This window comes from Trematomus bernacchii, unplaced genomic scaffold (genome assembly GCF_902827165.1).
Source record: "Trematomus bernacchii unplaced genomic scaffold, fTreBer1.1, whole genome shotgun sequence".
Lineage (NCBI taxonomy): Eukaryota > Metazoa > Chordata > Actinopteri > Perciformes > Nototheniidae > Trematomus > Trematomus bernacchii.
The window spans coordinates 7,262,069-7,276,076 of NW_022987547.1; the positions used below are offsets into that span (position 1 = coordinate 7,262,069).

At 41.6% G+C, this 14,008-nt stretch overlaps 2 protein-coding genes across 6 annotated transcripts; both read left to right on the top strand.

The window, feature by feature from the left end:
• The first annotated feature begins 425 nt into the window (after nt 1-425).
• Nucleotides 426-9,898, top strand: slc35e4 (solute carrier family 35 member E4). Of its 4 annotated transcripts, none has more exons than XM_034123426.1 (3): nt 426-518; nt 1,937-2,547; nt 6,999-9,898. In XM_034123426.1, exons 2-3 carry the CDS (start codon nt 1,956-1,958, stop codon nt 7,529-7,531), a joined length of 1,125 nt encoding a protein of 374 aa, XP_033979317.1. In that variant the 5' UTR covers nt 426-518; nt 1,937-1,955; the 3' UTR covers nt 7,532-9,898. The 4 variants fall into 4 exon arrangements, with proteins under 4 accessions (XP_033979317.1, XP_033979318.1, XP_033979319.1 ...); XM_034123427.1 differs by lacking the exon at nt 426-518 and adding an exon at nt 1,090-1,184; XM_034123428.1 differs by lacking the exon at nt 426-518 and adding an exon at nt 1,632-1,723.
• Nucleotides 9,899-10,731: 833 nt separating this feature from the next.
• On the top strand, nt 10,732-13,997 carry smtna (smoothelin a). 2 transcript variants are annotated; one of them, XM_034123298.1, is made up of 8 exons: nt 10,732-10,931; nt 11,407-11,506; nt 11,691-11,766; nt 11,861-11,989; nt 12,089-12,122; nt 12,982-13,102; nt 13,218-13,369; nt 13,504-13,997. In XM_034123298.1, the coding sequence occupies exons 2-8, from the start codon at nt 11,426-11,428 to the stop codon at nt 13,649-13,651; spliced, it is 741 nt and encodes a 246-aa protein (XP_033979189.1). In that variant the 5' UTR covers nt 10,732-10,931; nt 11,407-11,425; the 3' UTR covers nt 13,652-13,997. The 2 variants fall into 2 exon arrangements, with proteins under 2 accessions (XP_033979189.1, XP_033979190.1); XM_034123299.1 differs by having other exon boundaries at nt 11,411-11,506.
• Nucleotides 13,998-14,008: the final 11 nt, after the last annotated feature.

Genomic DNA, 14,008 nt, shown 5'->3' on the forward strand with positions numbered 1-14,008 from the left:
GACTGAACTGGTATCATAAACGACATGAACATTTGAATTGTGAACATATATTTGCATTAAGCTTTACTCAACGCCCTGAACAGTATGATTAACAAACCTGTTTCCTCAACAAACTATGTCCTAAAAGTCATTACACTGTGTAAAGTTGAGGGAATATTGAATTGGATGGTGTGGTAATACACTAATATCTCTAATTTGTTTAGGTAATTATCATAGCCTATTATTGTTATTACTTTAAACAAACAAAGAACACATGCATCTGTTATAGGTCATTATTAGCATTATGTAAATTAAACCCAGATGTTGCTAGCTACTGTATGTTTTCATTTTCTGTGGTGATATTTGCATTTTGCGGTTGAGCAACGAAGTGAGCAGCATCGCCCTTTAAAACGAACATCCAATGACACTGAAGCGCGTCCGCTGCCTCGACCAGCCTGACAGCACGGTGACCCACAGCCGGAGGTTTATGAGGGATGCTGCTGCTGACAGTGTTGTGGAGGTACTCGTCGAAGAACAAGGTAAAAACCTCATATATTCTAAGAAAATGTCAGTGACCGCAGTTGTAGTTTTGCTAATGTTGACTATACAAATGTAAGCCAACACCGTGTCAGGTAGCCAGAGTGAAGGTTGGTGTTGTTTTGTGGTAGCAACCTACTGCTAGCTGTAAGCTTTAGCCGCAGTCATACATCTGCCTTCAGAAGTGCGCTGGTCGTTGAAGCCGATTTTTGGAATGGCCATTGTGGCCAAACGGTGATACTACAACTAACGTGACGTCATGTTGGCCCAAAAAGACTAGTTCCCAGTCTAACATTTATTTTTAAGCCAATTAAACTTCATGCATGAACACTTTCATGGCCCTTGTTTAAAAGATTAGGGTTTAAAATGCGCCAAAAGCTGAATCCATGGTTATTTTACCTCTCCATTCATTTGACTCATGGGTATATAAATAAGAACTGAGCCGAGAGCGGGAGATCGGAGGAGGGGTTTAAGGAAAACTGAAGTGAGCATGCTCTGTAAACAAAAGTACCCGGATTATCCGGGTACTTTCTGAATCTAAAGTCGCTCCAATGTTAGGCTTCATGCGCCACTGAGCGACTCTCATAGGAATGAACAGAGCCCGTCTCCGACTCAGTATCCAGTTGTCTTTATACATGTTTAGAGTCCAGTGACAGTCTGTAGCAGAGGTGAGCTAACCTAATCAACCTTGTTTATCATATTCTGTCTCAAAAAGAAAATGTTGTGCTCTTGTGTTAACGGTTACTGAGGCGCCAAACGGGAAACCGCTAGCTACATGTTATGCTGTGTCAAAATAAACCCCGAGCTAGTCTGTGTTTATGAACAACAACAGTGAGTTGTCAGGGTTTCCCTCTGCTACAGTCAGTGCTGGGAAATGAATCACACGATCTCATTGGGCAATGAAGTAAGCTGCTATTTAAAGCCTTAACCATCACCTCTGTCAGCTGCGGCGGCGGCACTGTCTGGTATTTATTACATTTCCTACATGTATTGCATTAGTTTGCCTATGGTGTTTACTTCAGTGCTGGGTTTTTTGGTGCAACACCGTGAAATCGTCCGCGTCAGTCCATTGCTGAATGTCAGGATAGTAACCAATCCCTCGGTCCTCTTATGGGGAGACGGAACGTACTGTTTTCCAGCCCGCCCTCCTCAGTCCTCCCCCCTGTCTGCATTGCTGGTCCGGCATATGTCATTTTGCCTGCGCGGGGTAAGTTACACAACCACCCCGTCATGCAAAATAGAAACACGTGTCTATAGGCGGTGCTGAAAAATACAGGTTCACTGAATAACAAAGACCGGCTCACACCCGAGAGGACGGACAAATAGCTGTGTCGCATGTTATTTCACCGGTTTTTACTGCCACAAGCATGCCGGTTTGATCATGAATTTTAATTGGATATGACATGTGTTTTCCTTCCAGAGAGGACAATGATAAGAACATGATCAGCGCCGATGGCTTCTCAAAATGCGAGGCGACTCTTCCAGAGGGAGCAAGGAAGAGGCCACCCGCAGAGATGCTCCATCTGCTGTCAGCTGTTATTGTTTGGCTTGTGACGGGAACCACCATCTCCAGCCTCAACAAATGGATATTTGCCGTGTACAACTTCAGGTACCCTCTACTGCTGTCAGCGCTGCACATGCTGACAGCTATAGTGGTGGACTATGGGCTGATCAAACTGCAAGTGATCCGCCATAAAGAGTCTGGAGTGCAGGTGCTGACCCACAGTGCAAAATGTAAGGTGTTCCTGTTGAGTCTGACTTTCTGTGCGAGTATCGCTTTTGGGAACATGGGTTTGAACTATGTCCAGCTGTCGTTTGCACAAATGATCTACACCACCACCCCGATCTTTACTTTGGCCATCTCTACGCTGATCCTGGGCAAGCAACACCATTTCCTCAAGTACACAGCCATGATGCCCATCTGCCTGGGGGCCTCCTTCAGCATCATGGGAGAGGTCCAGTACGACCGGACCGGCTGCTTCTTTGTGTTTGCAGCCACCATGTTGAGGGGCGTCAAGACCATTCAGCAGAGTAAGTACAACTGAGCCTCTTCATTCTCCTGCCTCAGACTGTTAACATTTAGTTTTCTGTGTTTTTTCCTGTCACTATAGAAAGTTTCCTTTTTCATCTTTTAATACTCTTTTTATACTGGAAAATTCATCTCATGCCACAGACATCAGAGGTTATTTTAGTGCCTCACCCCCTCCTACATGGTCCTGGAACTTTTTTGATTCACTTCTCAGTTCAGTAACACACCCTTACATTAAAGTGGAAAGTCACACTGGCATAATTTCTGGTTACTTGGGGAACGTTATACAAACATCAATAGACAGACTGTACATGCTGATCCGTGGTCTGACTGGCATTGCTGGTTTATGAAAGAAATGGAAGAACTTTTTCAGTCATCATCAGCTGTTTTAATTCAAGGAAGCTCAGTTAAAGTGGACCTATCATGCTATATTATAATAATATAGTGTAGGACCATACCTATATAAGGCATATTTATACTTTTTTTTTTTTCAAAATACCAAACAGATCATGCATTTTAGCCATGCCTCATTTTGCTCAATTTGCACTTTTTTAGCTCTGTTTTTGCAAGCGCTGATTCTGTGAGAACAGCACCACCTACTGGCCTGGCATATGTACTACAGCGTCTCCAGCGCTTTCGAACGGCAATGGCCGTGGCTGTCTCCTCCTGATTGGTGGAGTTGGCCCAATAGCCGTAGCGCCACCGTCCTGACGTCAGGACAGTGTTCAAATCTGGATCAGTTTTTATCAGATCCGTTGCAGCCCCTTTTTTAGAGATTTGGGTATGGAGGAAAATAGAGAGGGTTGTGTTTTCTGACACTTGGTGAGTTCCCTGGAACACCGGGGACACATATTCATGTATAAAAGACGTACACAAGTGCATTTTGCATGATAGGTCCCCTTTAAGCTTAGATAGAGGTTCATTTATTTGTCCCCTACATTTCTGGACACTATTTGTTGTTACATACTGCATTTGGTGAAGAGACGCACAGAATCACTGTAGAGTATAGGATCTGGTAACATTTTAACATTTCTCGACAATTTATTCATTGTCAATTAATAATCTTTTTTTTGTTTAATTTTTACTTGCTGGATAATCCTGGTAAAAACAAAGAGGATTTTGATTACTAAACAAACATTTTGACCTTGCATGTATGTCAATAGCTTTGGTGATTCTTGAAAAAGAAAAGGATTCCTTTCTTGAACGAATGTTATTAAGGCTGAGTAGTGCCAATTATCCAATGTACTAATGTATCTAATGTTCTGTGTTCTCAGTAAAGCCTTTGTAGCAGGTTTTGCCTCAAAGTTAGTTTGTAGAGGATAAGGTTTTCTCACGTAATTAATCTCCATAACATTGTAGTTACCAGAGAAAAAAAAGGAAGTAATGAGTTTCTAAACATACATCAAGGTGTATATATAGAGCTCCTGTATTAAATGGTTATGTAACACTAAAGCAGTTATTCAGTTTTTCCCAGAAGGTTGTAAGGCTACATACTTGGTACCTCGAGGAGCTGGGGGGGAACCTCGAGGAGCCGGGGGGGCGGCACCTCGAGGAGCCGGGGGGGGGGGGCACCTCGAGGAGCCGGGGGGGGGGGGGGGGCACCTCGAGGAGCCGGGGGGGGGGGGCACCTCGAGGAGCCGGGGGGGGGGGGGGGGCACCTCGAGGAGCCGGGGGGGGGCACCTCGCGTCACGATTACTGAGGCAGGCTTGTGACTATCGGGTCATCAGTTCAAATAATCCGGTGTAGCTGCTCAGTGACACACAGTACAAGACTGTAAACATGTGCTTCACTAACAGGCAATGTAACTTCTGCCTTCAAAAAAAGTTAATAAAGTTAAAAAAGGAGGTCCTGCTTTTGGATTTGGAGGCAGAATGTGTAAACAAGGTCCAGCAGGTTGAAGCTGCTGCACATTACCTTTTGATTTGAATTGCCAAACTATCTAGAGCAGCGGTTTTCAAAGTGTGAGGCGCGCCTCCCTGGGGGGGGGGGGGGGGGCGCCAAAGAGCTTCAGGGGAGGCGCAGCGTGAGAAAATAATAACGAGGAATAGATGAGTAAAGTGTCACGTGCACACTTTTGGCCAATTCCCTTCACCTCTTTTGGAGTTCTGGAGAATCACAGAACGGCCGGTCGTCAGCGGTCCGTCGACGGCCGGCTCGGTTCGCTGACGGCCGGCACCGCTCTTTATTTTTTATGTTTTGAAACGGCATCATTTAAGTTGCGCTGACAGGCGAAAACATAAAGATAAAAAGGTTTGAAAAAGTGATTGTTTAATGTTTTAAGGAGGTGACGCTACTCGGCCTATCAAATGGGTGCAGTCAGTGAGTCAGCACGATAGATTCAAACACACTCACGAGACAAGAAGAGAGAAACACTCGGAGTCATTTCAAATGGCGTGCTCAAAAAAGAGGAAGGTAGACAGCGAAAACAGAGCATTTAATGACATGTTCTCTTACTGGACCTCTTTGAAATGCAATTGAATACCCCTGCATTATAGCAACAACGACAATAATAATAATAATAGCAATACTAATTGGCGCGACTGTTCTCATGTTCTCTGGGGGGAGGCTCACCTTCCCACACTTTGAAAACCCCTGATCTAGAGGTTGTCTCAAGTTTCCAAAATCTATTTCCATCTCCACATGTTGTTGTAACTGTTTCCCTTATAAGTTTACTTTTCTCTGACGCACTTTGATAGTGCACATGTTTTTGTTTAACGCAATTCCCCAGGTTTGCCACTGGCTGTGAACACTTCGAAGTGTTAACAGTGACGTGAGTTCTTACTGAAACATAAAGAGGTTTTATAGATGTGCTACTTGTCCAGACCCATGATACATGTAAGGTTCCAAACTGGATTTGCATCATTTCCTGCTTATCAGACAACTTCATAGCTTTGGCTTGAGTTCACAGAGAAGAGTCTGTCCTTGTTGTTTTGACTAGAAGCACACTGGAACCCTCTGTAATTATTACACTAAAATATAGGTATTTCGGGTATTTTACAGGCTTTTAAGTGGCTTAACAATTTCTTCGAAGTAGGAAATGCAGTTGAAGAAAAAATACTTTTGTCTTTGACATTTTCTGTGTCTTTTGGATCATTTTTGTAACTGCTGCATATGTTTTTGTGTTTACCTAAGGTTCTGTAAAAGACATTTTGTTCTTACAGTATATCTTATATTTTAGTTCTCTTGAGCACACTTTGTAGTGCACGCTTTGTAGTGCACGCTTTGTAGTGCACGCAGGGAATATAAGATAAGATGGGCCTTTATTTATCCCCGCAGGGAAATCACCTGTCATGGCAGCAACATAATAAACAGAAACACAGATATTACACATGGAATATACACAAGAATAAAAAGAATACAAGTCAAATAAAAAATAAAGTAACATGTATTAACCTATAATATAAGAATATAATCAGCACTTGTACATTTTGACTGTCAGGTCACCTTCCACAATGGCTGATATGTTATCCTTAAATTACAAATGTCATTTTTTAAAGAAACATTAAAAACTTAAGTCATAATGTGTATAAAGAACAAAAACCTTCAACATTGATTTTGGAAGCACCAGATGAAAAACAAGAAATGGCCAGGAGAAATGTTCAGTTCAAAGTCAAGCCAACTTTATTGTGAATCTTTCAGTTTGTGTGTGAAGACAGAGAGATCGAAATACTGTTTCCCACAATCATGAAGATAAAAAGAATACAAATATATATATATATATATATATATATATATATATATATATATATATATATATATATATATATATATATATAATTAAATAACAAGATATACATATTTGTATATATACATACACACACACACCTGTACACCCGTTACCTCCACAGTGGCAGTGGAGGTAAAACTTAAGTTCAGACCCTGAGTGAATGACGGACATCTTACAGTCAGACTTGATCTACACATGACACTGTCCATGTCAATAAACACGTTCATGTTTTTAACCGCCACAGTTATTTCTGTGTTTACCTAAGGTTGTGAAAATTGCATATTAGCAATCCTCTTTCACACTTGTTGTTACAGTTTACCTTATTAGTTAACTACTCTTTGTAAAGGAATTACATAAGTGCCTCTCATCTGTCAAATACAGTGTACATTTAACTATCGGGTAAATAGGTCACCTGCAACCACAGCAGATACATTTTCTTTATATATCCATTTTATAAGACAGTACCTTGGATAAAAAAACCTTCATTAAATACATGTATTACCTATTTCTACTGTATGTTACCACTGACTGTGTCCAATCAAACGCTTTCTACATAGATTTTTAGAAGTAACAGGGGCCAGTAGAAATGTAAAGTAACCCTCACAATAGCAGGGGAGGAAAAAATAACAGACCTTGAGTTGTTCAAAGTCTACACATGACACTGTCAATGTCAATCAACACTGTCATGTTTTGTAATGGCTGAAAACATGTCTCTGTTTCCTCAGGCATCTTACTCCAGGAGGAGAAGATCAACTCTGTGTTCCTGCTCTACCTGATGTCCATTCCCAGCTTCTGCATCCTGGCGGTGGCCGCTCTGGCGTTAGAGAACTGGGCCGTGCTGGAGTCCCCGTTTCACTACGACTGCCACCTGTGGGTCTTCATCCTGCTCAGCTGCCTGGGCTCAGTCATGTACAACCTGGCCAGCTGCTGCGTCATCACGCTCACCTCCGCCGTCACTCTGCATATCCTGGGCAACCTGAGCGTGGTGGGCAACATGCTGCTGTCTCAGCTGCTTTTCGGCAGCGAGCTCTCCGCCCTGAGCTGCGCCGGCGCCGTGCTCACGCTATCCGGCATGCTCATCTATCAGAACTCAGAGTACATCGTCAGCTTCATGGACGCACGCAAAGCCAAAGCTGAAAAGTCTGAACATGTGGATTCTCACACGACAAGCGGAGAGGACGTGGACAAAACGAGTGAATCTGAACCGACACACCCTCAGCCGAGAGCAGACGGGAAACGGGAGGATAAGATAGACTGAACAGAGAGGATGAAGGAGAGAATAAAACAAGTTGAAGGATGAAATGAAAAGCCTCTTGCTGTAGTTGTCTAACCGTTTGTGTCTGTAAGTGGTCAAGAGCAGCAGCAGAGGGAGTGTGACCTTATAAGGCCATAATCACTGATGATGTGACAGATTTATTCTATTTTACTTAACATCCTCCTTTAATTTCTTCTCTGGTCACACCGAAGACGAGTCTTTAGAGAGGAAGAGCTTGCCTTTATGGTGACGGTTGAATTCTCTCCTTCATCTGTAGATCACTCAACCCTAGCCTGTAGCGGTATATGCATGCATGAGCACACCAAACTGTCTGATACCTCATGAGGTATTCACACTGTCACTCATACTCCTCCACTGTGAACATGTCCTCCCTCTGAGCGTGTTTTGGGCGGCGGTCGTGGATCCTGCAGAGAGCCTGGTGTGTATCACTCCGTCAAATCTGAACGGCACAATTTGTACTAAAACTATATTTGAATGGTACTGTTACCTGACATTCACCTGTCACGTGAGGGACTGGGGTTTTGGCAGCTTTTTTCTTTTTTCTTTTTATTGTTATGTGAAGCAGGCAGCTTGTTAGATAAGGACACTAAACGTTATATTCAGAGGCAGAAGCTACAACGATGGACAAAGCCAACATAATTGTGCAATGAGACAACTCTTTTCCTCTACTGAAGCACATTTTAACTTAAAGAGGTCTGCATGTCTTGTTCTCACATATCACCCTCAGTGTGGCTGCAGTTAAGGCCTAGATTTTGTTCTCAGGCAGTCTCTGTAGAATAAGTCCAATTATTTCCATCACTGCGTTCCTCGCTGTAGCTTTCCTCAATAATTAGGTTCACGAGTTCTCTAAGGAGTGTCACTCAACTTTAGCTGCCGTGTCCCTGTGGAAGAGATAAGGGAAAAGACAATTAAGATGTCCTTTAAAGGTTGCTTCTTAAATCCAATCTTCAGTTACTGTAGGTTTGATGTTCCCCTCTCTGCCGGGGACATCTTCTTAAAGTTGGGAACACTTCCTGAAAAACTGACCTCTGCTGGACAGTGTTATGTTTTAGTTTTTTTCAGTATTTGAAAATCATTTTCCTGACATTATTTTATTTTGTGACAAAACACATTTTATCCCGCTTTTAATATTTGTTTGGAAGAAAATATGTATTTTGGAACGCCCAGAGCAGTCGCTGGCTTTGTGATGCTGTAGATTTAGGTCCTGAAGTGTCTTGCACATGCATAGGTTTTAACATTACAGTGAAGTCTGTTACGATCCCTCCGACATGTACGTTGTGCCAAATGTCTCCATAAGATTTCTGGTACCACTGTGCGAAATATTTGTTCTGTCATCAATCCAACACGATCATTGCTCACTGGCAGTTTGATTTCTCACAAGACGACGACAACAACAACAAAGCCATACGTCAAGGTTTTTTATTTATGACACCCGCCACGTTTTCTCTATATTTTGCCATAACAAATAACTGCAGGAAGCATTGTTTGCTTAAATATTTTACTATTGCATATTTAAAATGTCAAGGGTGCCATTCATGCAATTACATAACATCATATGTACACTTTTTCCACAGTCAGTTATTGGGAGAATACACATGAAAAGATTTTCTTTTGCAGTTTGATGAATAGTTTTGTGGGTGTAATATTTCAAAACTAGTTAAAAGATTGTGTACAGCAGATCATTTCACTGGTTTTACATGATTGAATACCTCAGATGTTAAATAGGAATTATTATGCCCTGTGTTCTTTTATTATTAACTACTAGACTGAGATCAAGCAGCTTGACACCCACCACAATAGAACTGCAGCATGTGAATGATTTCACTGTGTCCAGTAGGCCACAGATGTTAACATATTTCAAAACTCTCTAATGTTGTGTCCAAGGACTCCATCTTTTAGTTTTACCTCTTTTAACAATCACTAACTTGTGGGAGTGTGGCTGCTTGTCTTCATGTACATCATGTTGAGTAGATTATGAGTGTGGGGCAAAGAAACTGTTGCACTTAAAGAGGTTACGAAGACGCTGCCTTCAAAGCCTACGGTTCCTGTGTAAATACTGGTTTAAACTGTTTGAAAAGCTAGTTTGGTGTACATAGTTATTTTATGATAGTAGTGTATTTTATAGTCATATATGGCTGGTTTAAGCTAAACTGATTCAAGAATGAAGCGTTTGCCTCATGCCTTATTTGGACATTATGTAGATAAGACAGAAGTTATTTGATTTGCCATTTTGATCCATACTTTGAATGCCAACAGCGGCTGGTGCTTCTGTTGAGGGGTAAAGAAATGGGCGTTTCATAAACACTGCAGATGCTTGAAATAAAAATACAATAACAATTACCAAACCAACAACCTCTTTGACTCAAATATTCTTTCTTTTTTACAGTTAAAGTTTAAATTCATATTTCTATCCTAGTTTTTCAAAAATGTCAATGAAATATCTAACTTCTAAATACATGTGTATGGCATGATGGTGTTAAATGCTATTTTACCTTTTAATTATTTCCGTTTTTTTTTGCCATTTACAAGTGAAACTATTCAATTGCATACATTTACCACATTGAGTTGATGAAATCTGTACAAATTACGGCTGCAATTTAAGGTTATTTTTATTACAGATTAAACTTTCAATCTTTATAACGTGAAAAAATCTCCTGCAGTTCAACCTAACTAACAGTTGTCATAGTACTTTTTCTTTGTTAAATACATTTTGTTGTTAGACATCCAAATGTTATTTTTAAGCAGCTGTGCATGTTCACCACTAGGTGGAGCAATTTGTCTAATTCTGATTTATTAGATTATTCTCTAAATCTGCATGAATTTAAATACTAAATACTGACTGATGTAGTTAAAAAGTGTCACTTGCTAACTGTGTTTCTTTCAGTGTGTGTGTGTTAGTGTGTGTACGCCCCTGTCCTCAGATTCCTCTGTTTCTGTAAACAGAGTGGTCACTGCTCAGACTTTTGCCTGAATAAGGCAGTGCTCCTCAATTTTTTTTCAACCGTTTTAACCCGTTGTTTTCCAGTCACAGGAGTTTCACGCTGCAGCCTCCAGATGAAGCGGTAAAAACTGTGAAGAAAAGAAAAAGGTTTTGCCCCACAACATTTCACATGACATCATCGAGGATGCAGGGACTAGAGGAGGAGAGACTGCTGAGGGGGACAGAATCATCTCCCCTCCTCCTCCTCGTTCTCCTTCCCATCTTGGGTGGTTCCTGTAAGCAGCCTCCACTCGCTCTCCAAACATGCATCCTTATGAAGCGCTGCGGTGTGAGGTGTGATGTCAGGGCTGAGATCTCACAGCTCTCCAGTCAACTCTGAAGACACCCAGGACAGGCTGAACACTTTCTAAGGAGCCACAAAGGTTTGCACCCTGGAAACAGGTGGGTGACACTGCACCTCATCACACACATCATCAGGGTCTATTTCTCACATTTGTATTGCTTTATTCTTCCCATGTTTTGCTTTACGCTTCCTGCCTCTCCTTTTCCCCCTGTGTCTGAGCACATAGTTGTACGCTGCTATCAGATTCTTCTAGTTAGGGTCTTGTTCCGCCACATTACTATATTTGTACTTGTTTTTGGCCCTTCTCTGGTGCACTCTGGGCCTGAGATGAGGTTCTCCAGTAAGACAAACATTTCCTTCCAAGGCTGCTCACTTTGTGACTCACACAACTGTTTATATTTGAATGATCACAGTGTGATTTTATGCTCTGCTCGTGACATTTGCACGCGACAATACAAAGTATCTCGTCTGTGGAACAAATCCAAACCTTGTCAATAGTTATTTAGAACAAGTTTTTGCATTAATATGTTTTTTTTCTTCTCAAAACCCTAAGTGTGTTTTTGCCCCAACCAGTTGATTTGCTTCTCAAGAAATGGAATCAAAAACTGATGATGGATTAGTGGCCACGGTAGAACTGTCTGCTATTGAAGATGAAGAAGTTCTCAACAAGATGGTGAGCCGATGTGTGACACAGTGCTGGAAGAAAAAGGAGAGAGTTATCTTTTGTGTAAAGGGGAACAAAACTCACAGAAAACCTTGCATGTTGAATGAAATGAATCAGCCCTTTGTATTTGCTGCGCTGATGATATTTATTCACCCCTCTGACACTCTGGACATTTCTCAAATTGTCTTTTAAGCTGGATAATGCAAAAGATTTTGAAGAGAGAAAGATCTTACGTGCTGCATTAAGGGACCTGCTCAAGAAAAAGAGAGGTACAATCTGATGCAAATGACCATGATAGAATCTGCTATGAACTTCTGATGTTTTGCTCTATAACTAAATGTCCCACCACTCCTCTCTCCTCAGATAAGCGAGAGCAGGATCGAGGGTCGAGGCAGCAGGACTTGAGGCAGCAGGGGCTGAGTAAAGGAGGGACCACCGGGGGGGCTGTTAGCATCGGCAGAGCATCCATGAACCAGCAGCCTCCAACAAACAGTGAGCTTATAAAGATGTCAGACACTCGGTGATACTGTACTTCTATGTTTTGTTTGAACAATGAAGATTCTTGACTTTTGATTCTCTGCATCTGGCTAGAGACGTCAGGCCAGGCCTCTCCATCAGCAGGCAGGTGAGTCAAATGTGTTTTCAGTTTGACATGTTTGGTGTCTTTAACTGTAATGTCTGGGAACAAGTAAAGCGCTTATTTAATCCCAGATATGCCCATACACACACACACACACACACACACACACACACACACACACACACACACACACACACACACACACACACACACACACACACACACACACTTTTTCTTTTTTCTGGAAAGGGAGTGGTGAGCGGAGGGGGAATTCAGCTGGTTGCTTTCTGCAAACTCACGAGGCCACGAAATCCAACCACTGTACCTTTAAGTGCCCAGATCCACAAAATGTTACTTGATGTTTTGGAAATAATGATAAAAGGAACCACATCTTTTCTAGTCTGACCTTAATTATTTATTTAGTTGTTATTTGATGCCTTTGTTTTTCAGTCCTTTTTTTTTTTTTAAATACTTTTAAATGATTGGCTTATTTCATTAACAGATGCACTTTGCTCAGAATATAAACTCATATTCACATGGAGTATAGGTAAATCACAACAAAAAACTCAACTGAAATTGTATTTTAAGTAACTAAACAATTGTTATCCCTTGTTTTTATTTATTCTAATGTCTTTTTTATATCTTACATTGTGTTATTAAATGTTGCAATTTTTAGTCTTGCTTGATACATTTTTTTGTTGTAGTTTTTGCATTCGTTACTTATTTTCTGTGCTGTTTTAATGTTGCATTGTGAAGAGCTATGGTCTACATGCTTGTATGAAAAGTGCTGAATAAATAAAGTTGAGTTGAATGTTAACTGTGAGGTCAATCCTAATTTTTCACCCAAAAAAGGACAAAATTACATTTATTAAGCAAAGCATTTGTTGTCTTCATTTCTCCTTAGCAAGGCCAGTCCCGCTTTAGCCTCAGCCCAGAAATGTCCTTCTCCCGCTGCAGCACCCAACCTTAAAAATGTCAAACAGATGCTTCTGGACTGGTGCAGGGCCAAAACAGAGCCATATGAGGTAAACATGCCCTACGTCTTTTTGTCTGTAAATGATTGCACAGTGGAGCTAAATATAGCTCTGCCCCTTACGTTTCATTCTCTGTCACTATTTCTCCTAAACTGAAACAACCCAGGGAGTGAACATCCGAAACTTCTCCTCAAGTTGGAAGGACGGCATAGCCTTCTGCGCCTTGGTGCACCACTTCTTCCCCGATGCGTTCGAGTACTACACCCTAAACCCCACCAAGCCTAAGGAAAACTTTGAGTTGGCCTTCAGCACCGCAGAGTGAGCCGTCTTCCCTTATATGAAGAAGCAGGAGCATCTTGTCTGATACACAGTCCAGCCCTGTCTTGCAGTTCAAAACAAAGTTATTTATCTAAGTTTGTCTCAAGTGGTTTTGTCTCTGTGTCTGTCTGCAGGAAGCTGGCTGGCTGCCCCCCCCTGCTGGACCCTGATGACTTAATCCGGATGAAAGAGCCTGACTGGAAGTGTGTGTACACGTACATCCAGGAGTTTTACCGCTGCCTGGTGGAGAAAGGCCTGGTCAAAACCAAAAAGCGACTGTAGACTCAGAAAGGCTTTGATAATCAGCTGTGATTTTATAATTCACACAACCAACACGCACAAGCTGAGATCAAAAAGATAATACCAAGTGCCCTTTTACGTTTCGTCTGAGTTGATATTACGTATTTAATGTGTCTGGCTTATGTAAATGCACAGTGCCTTATGTGAAGCCTTTGTGTGGTTGTAGGACTCTTGCTCTCAGTGGACAGCTGGCGCTTGGGATAAGTGCATTCCTCTGAGATTACACATCTGCATTAATCCCAGTCACAGCTATGGAGACTCTGGGAACACTTTTTATCATGATGCTGTTGAGGGCCTGAGGGTGTGAGTATTAAAAACGCATTTAATAAAAATCCATCC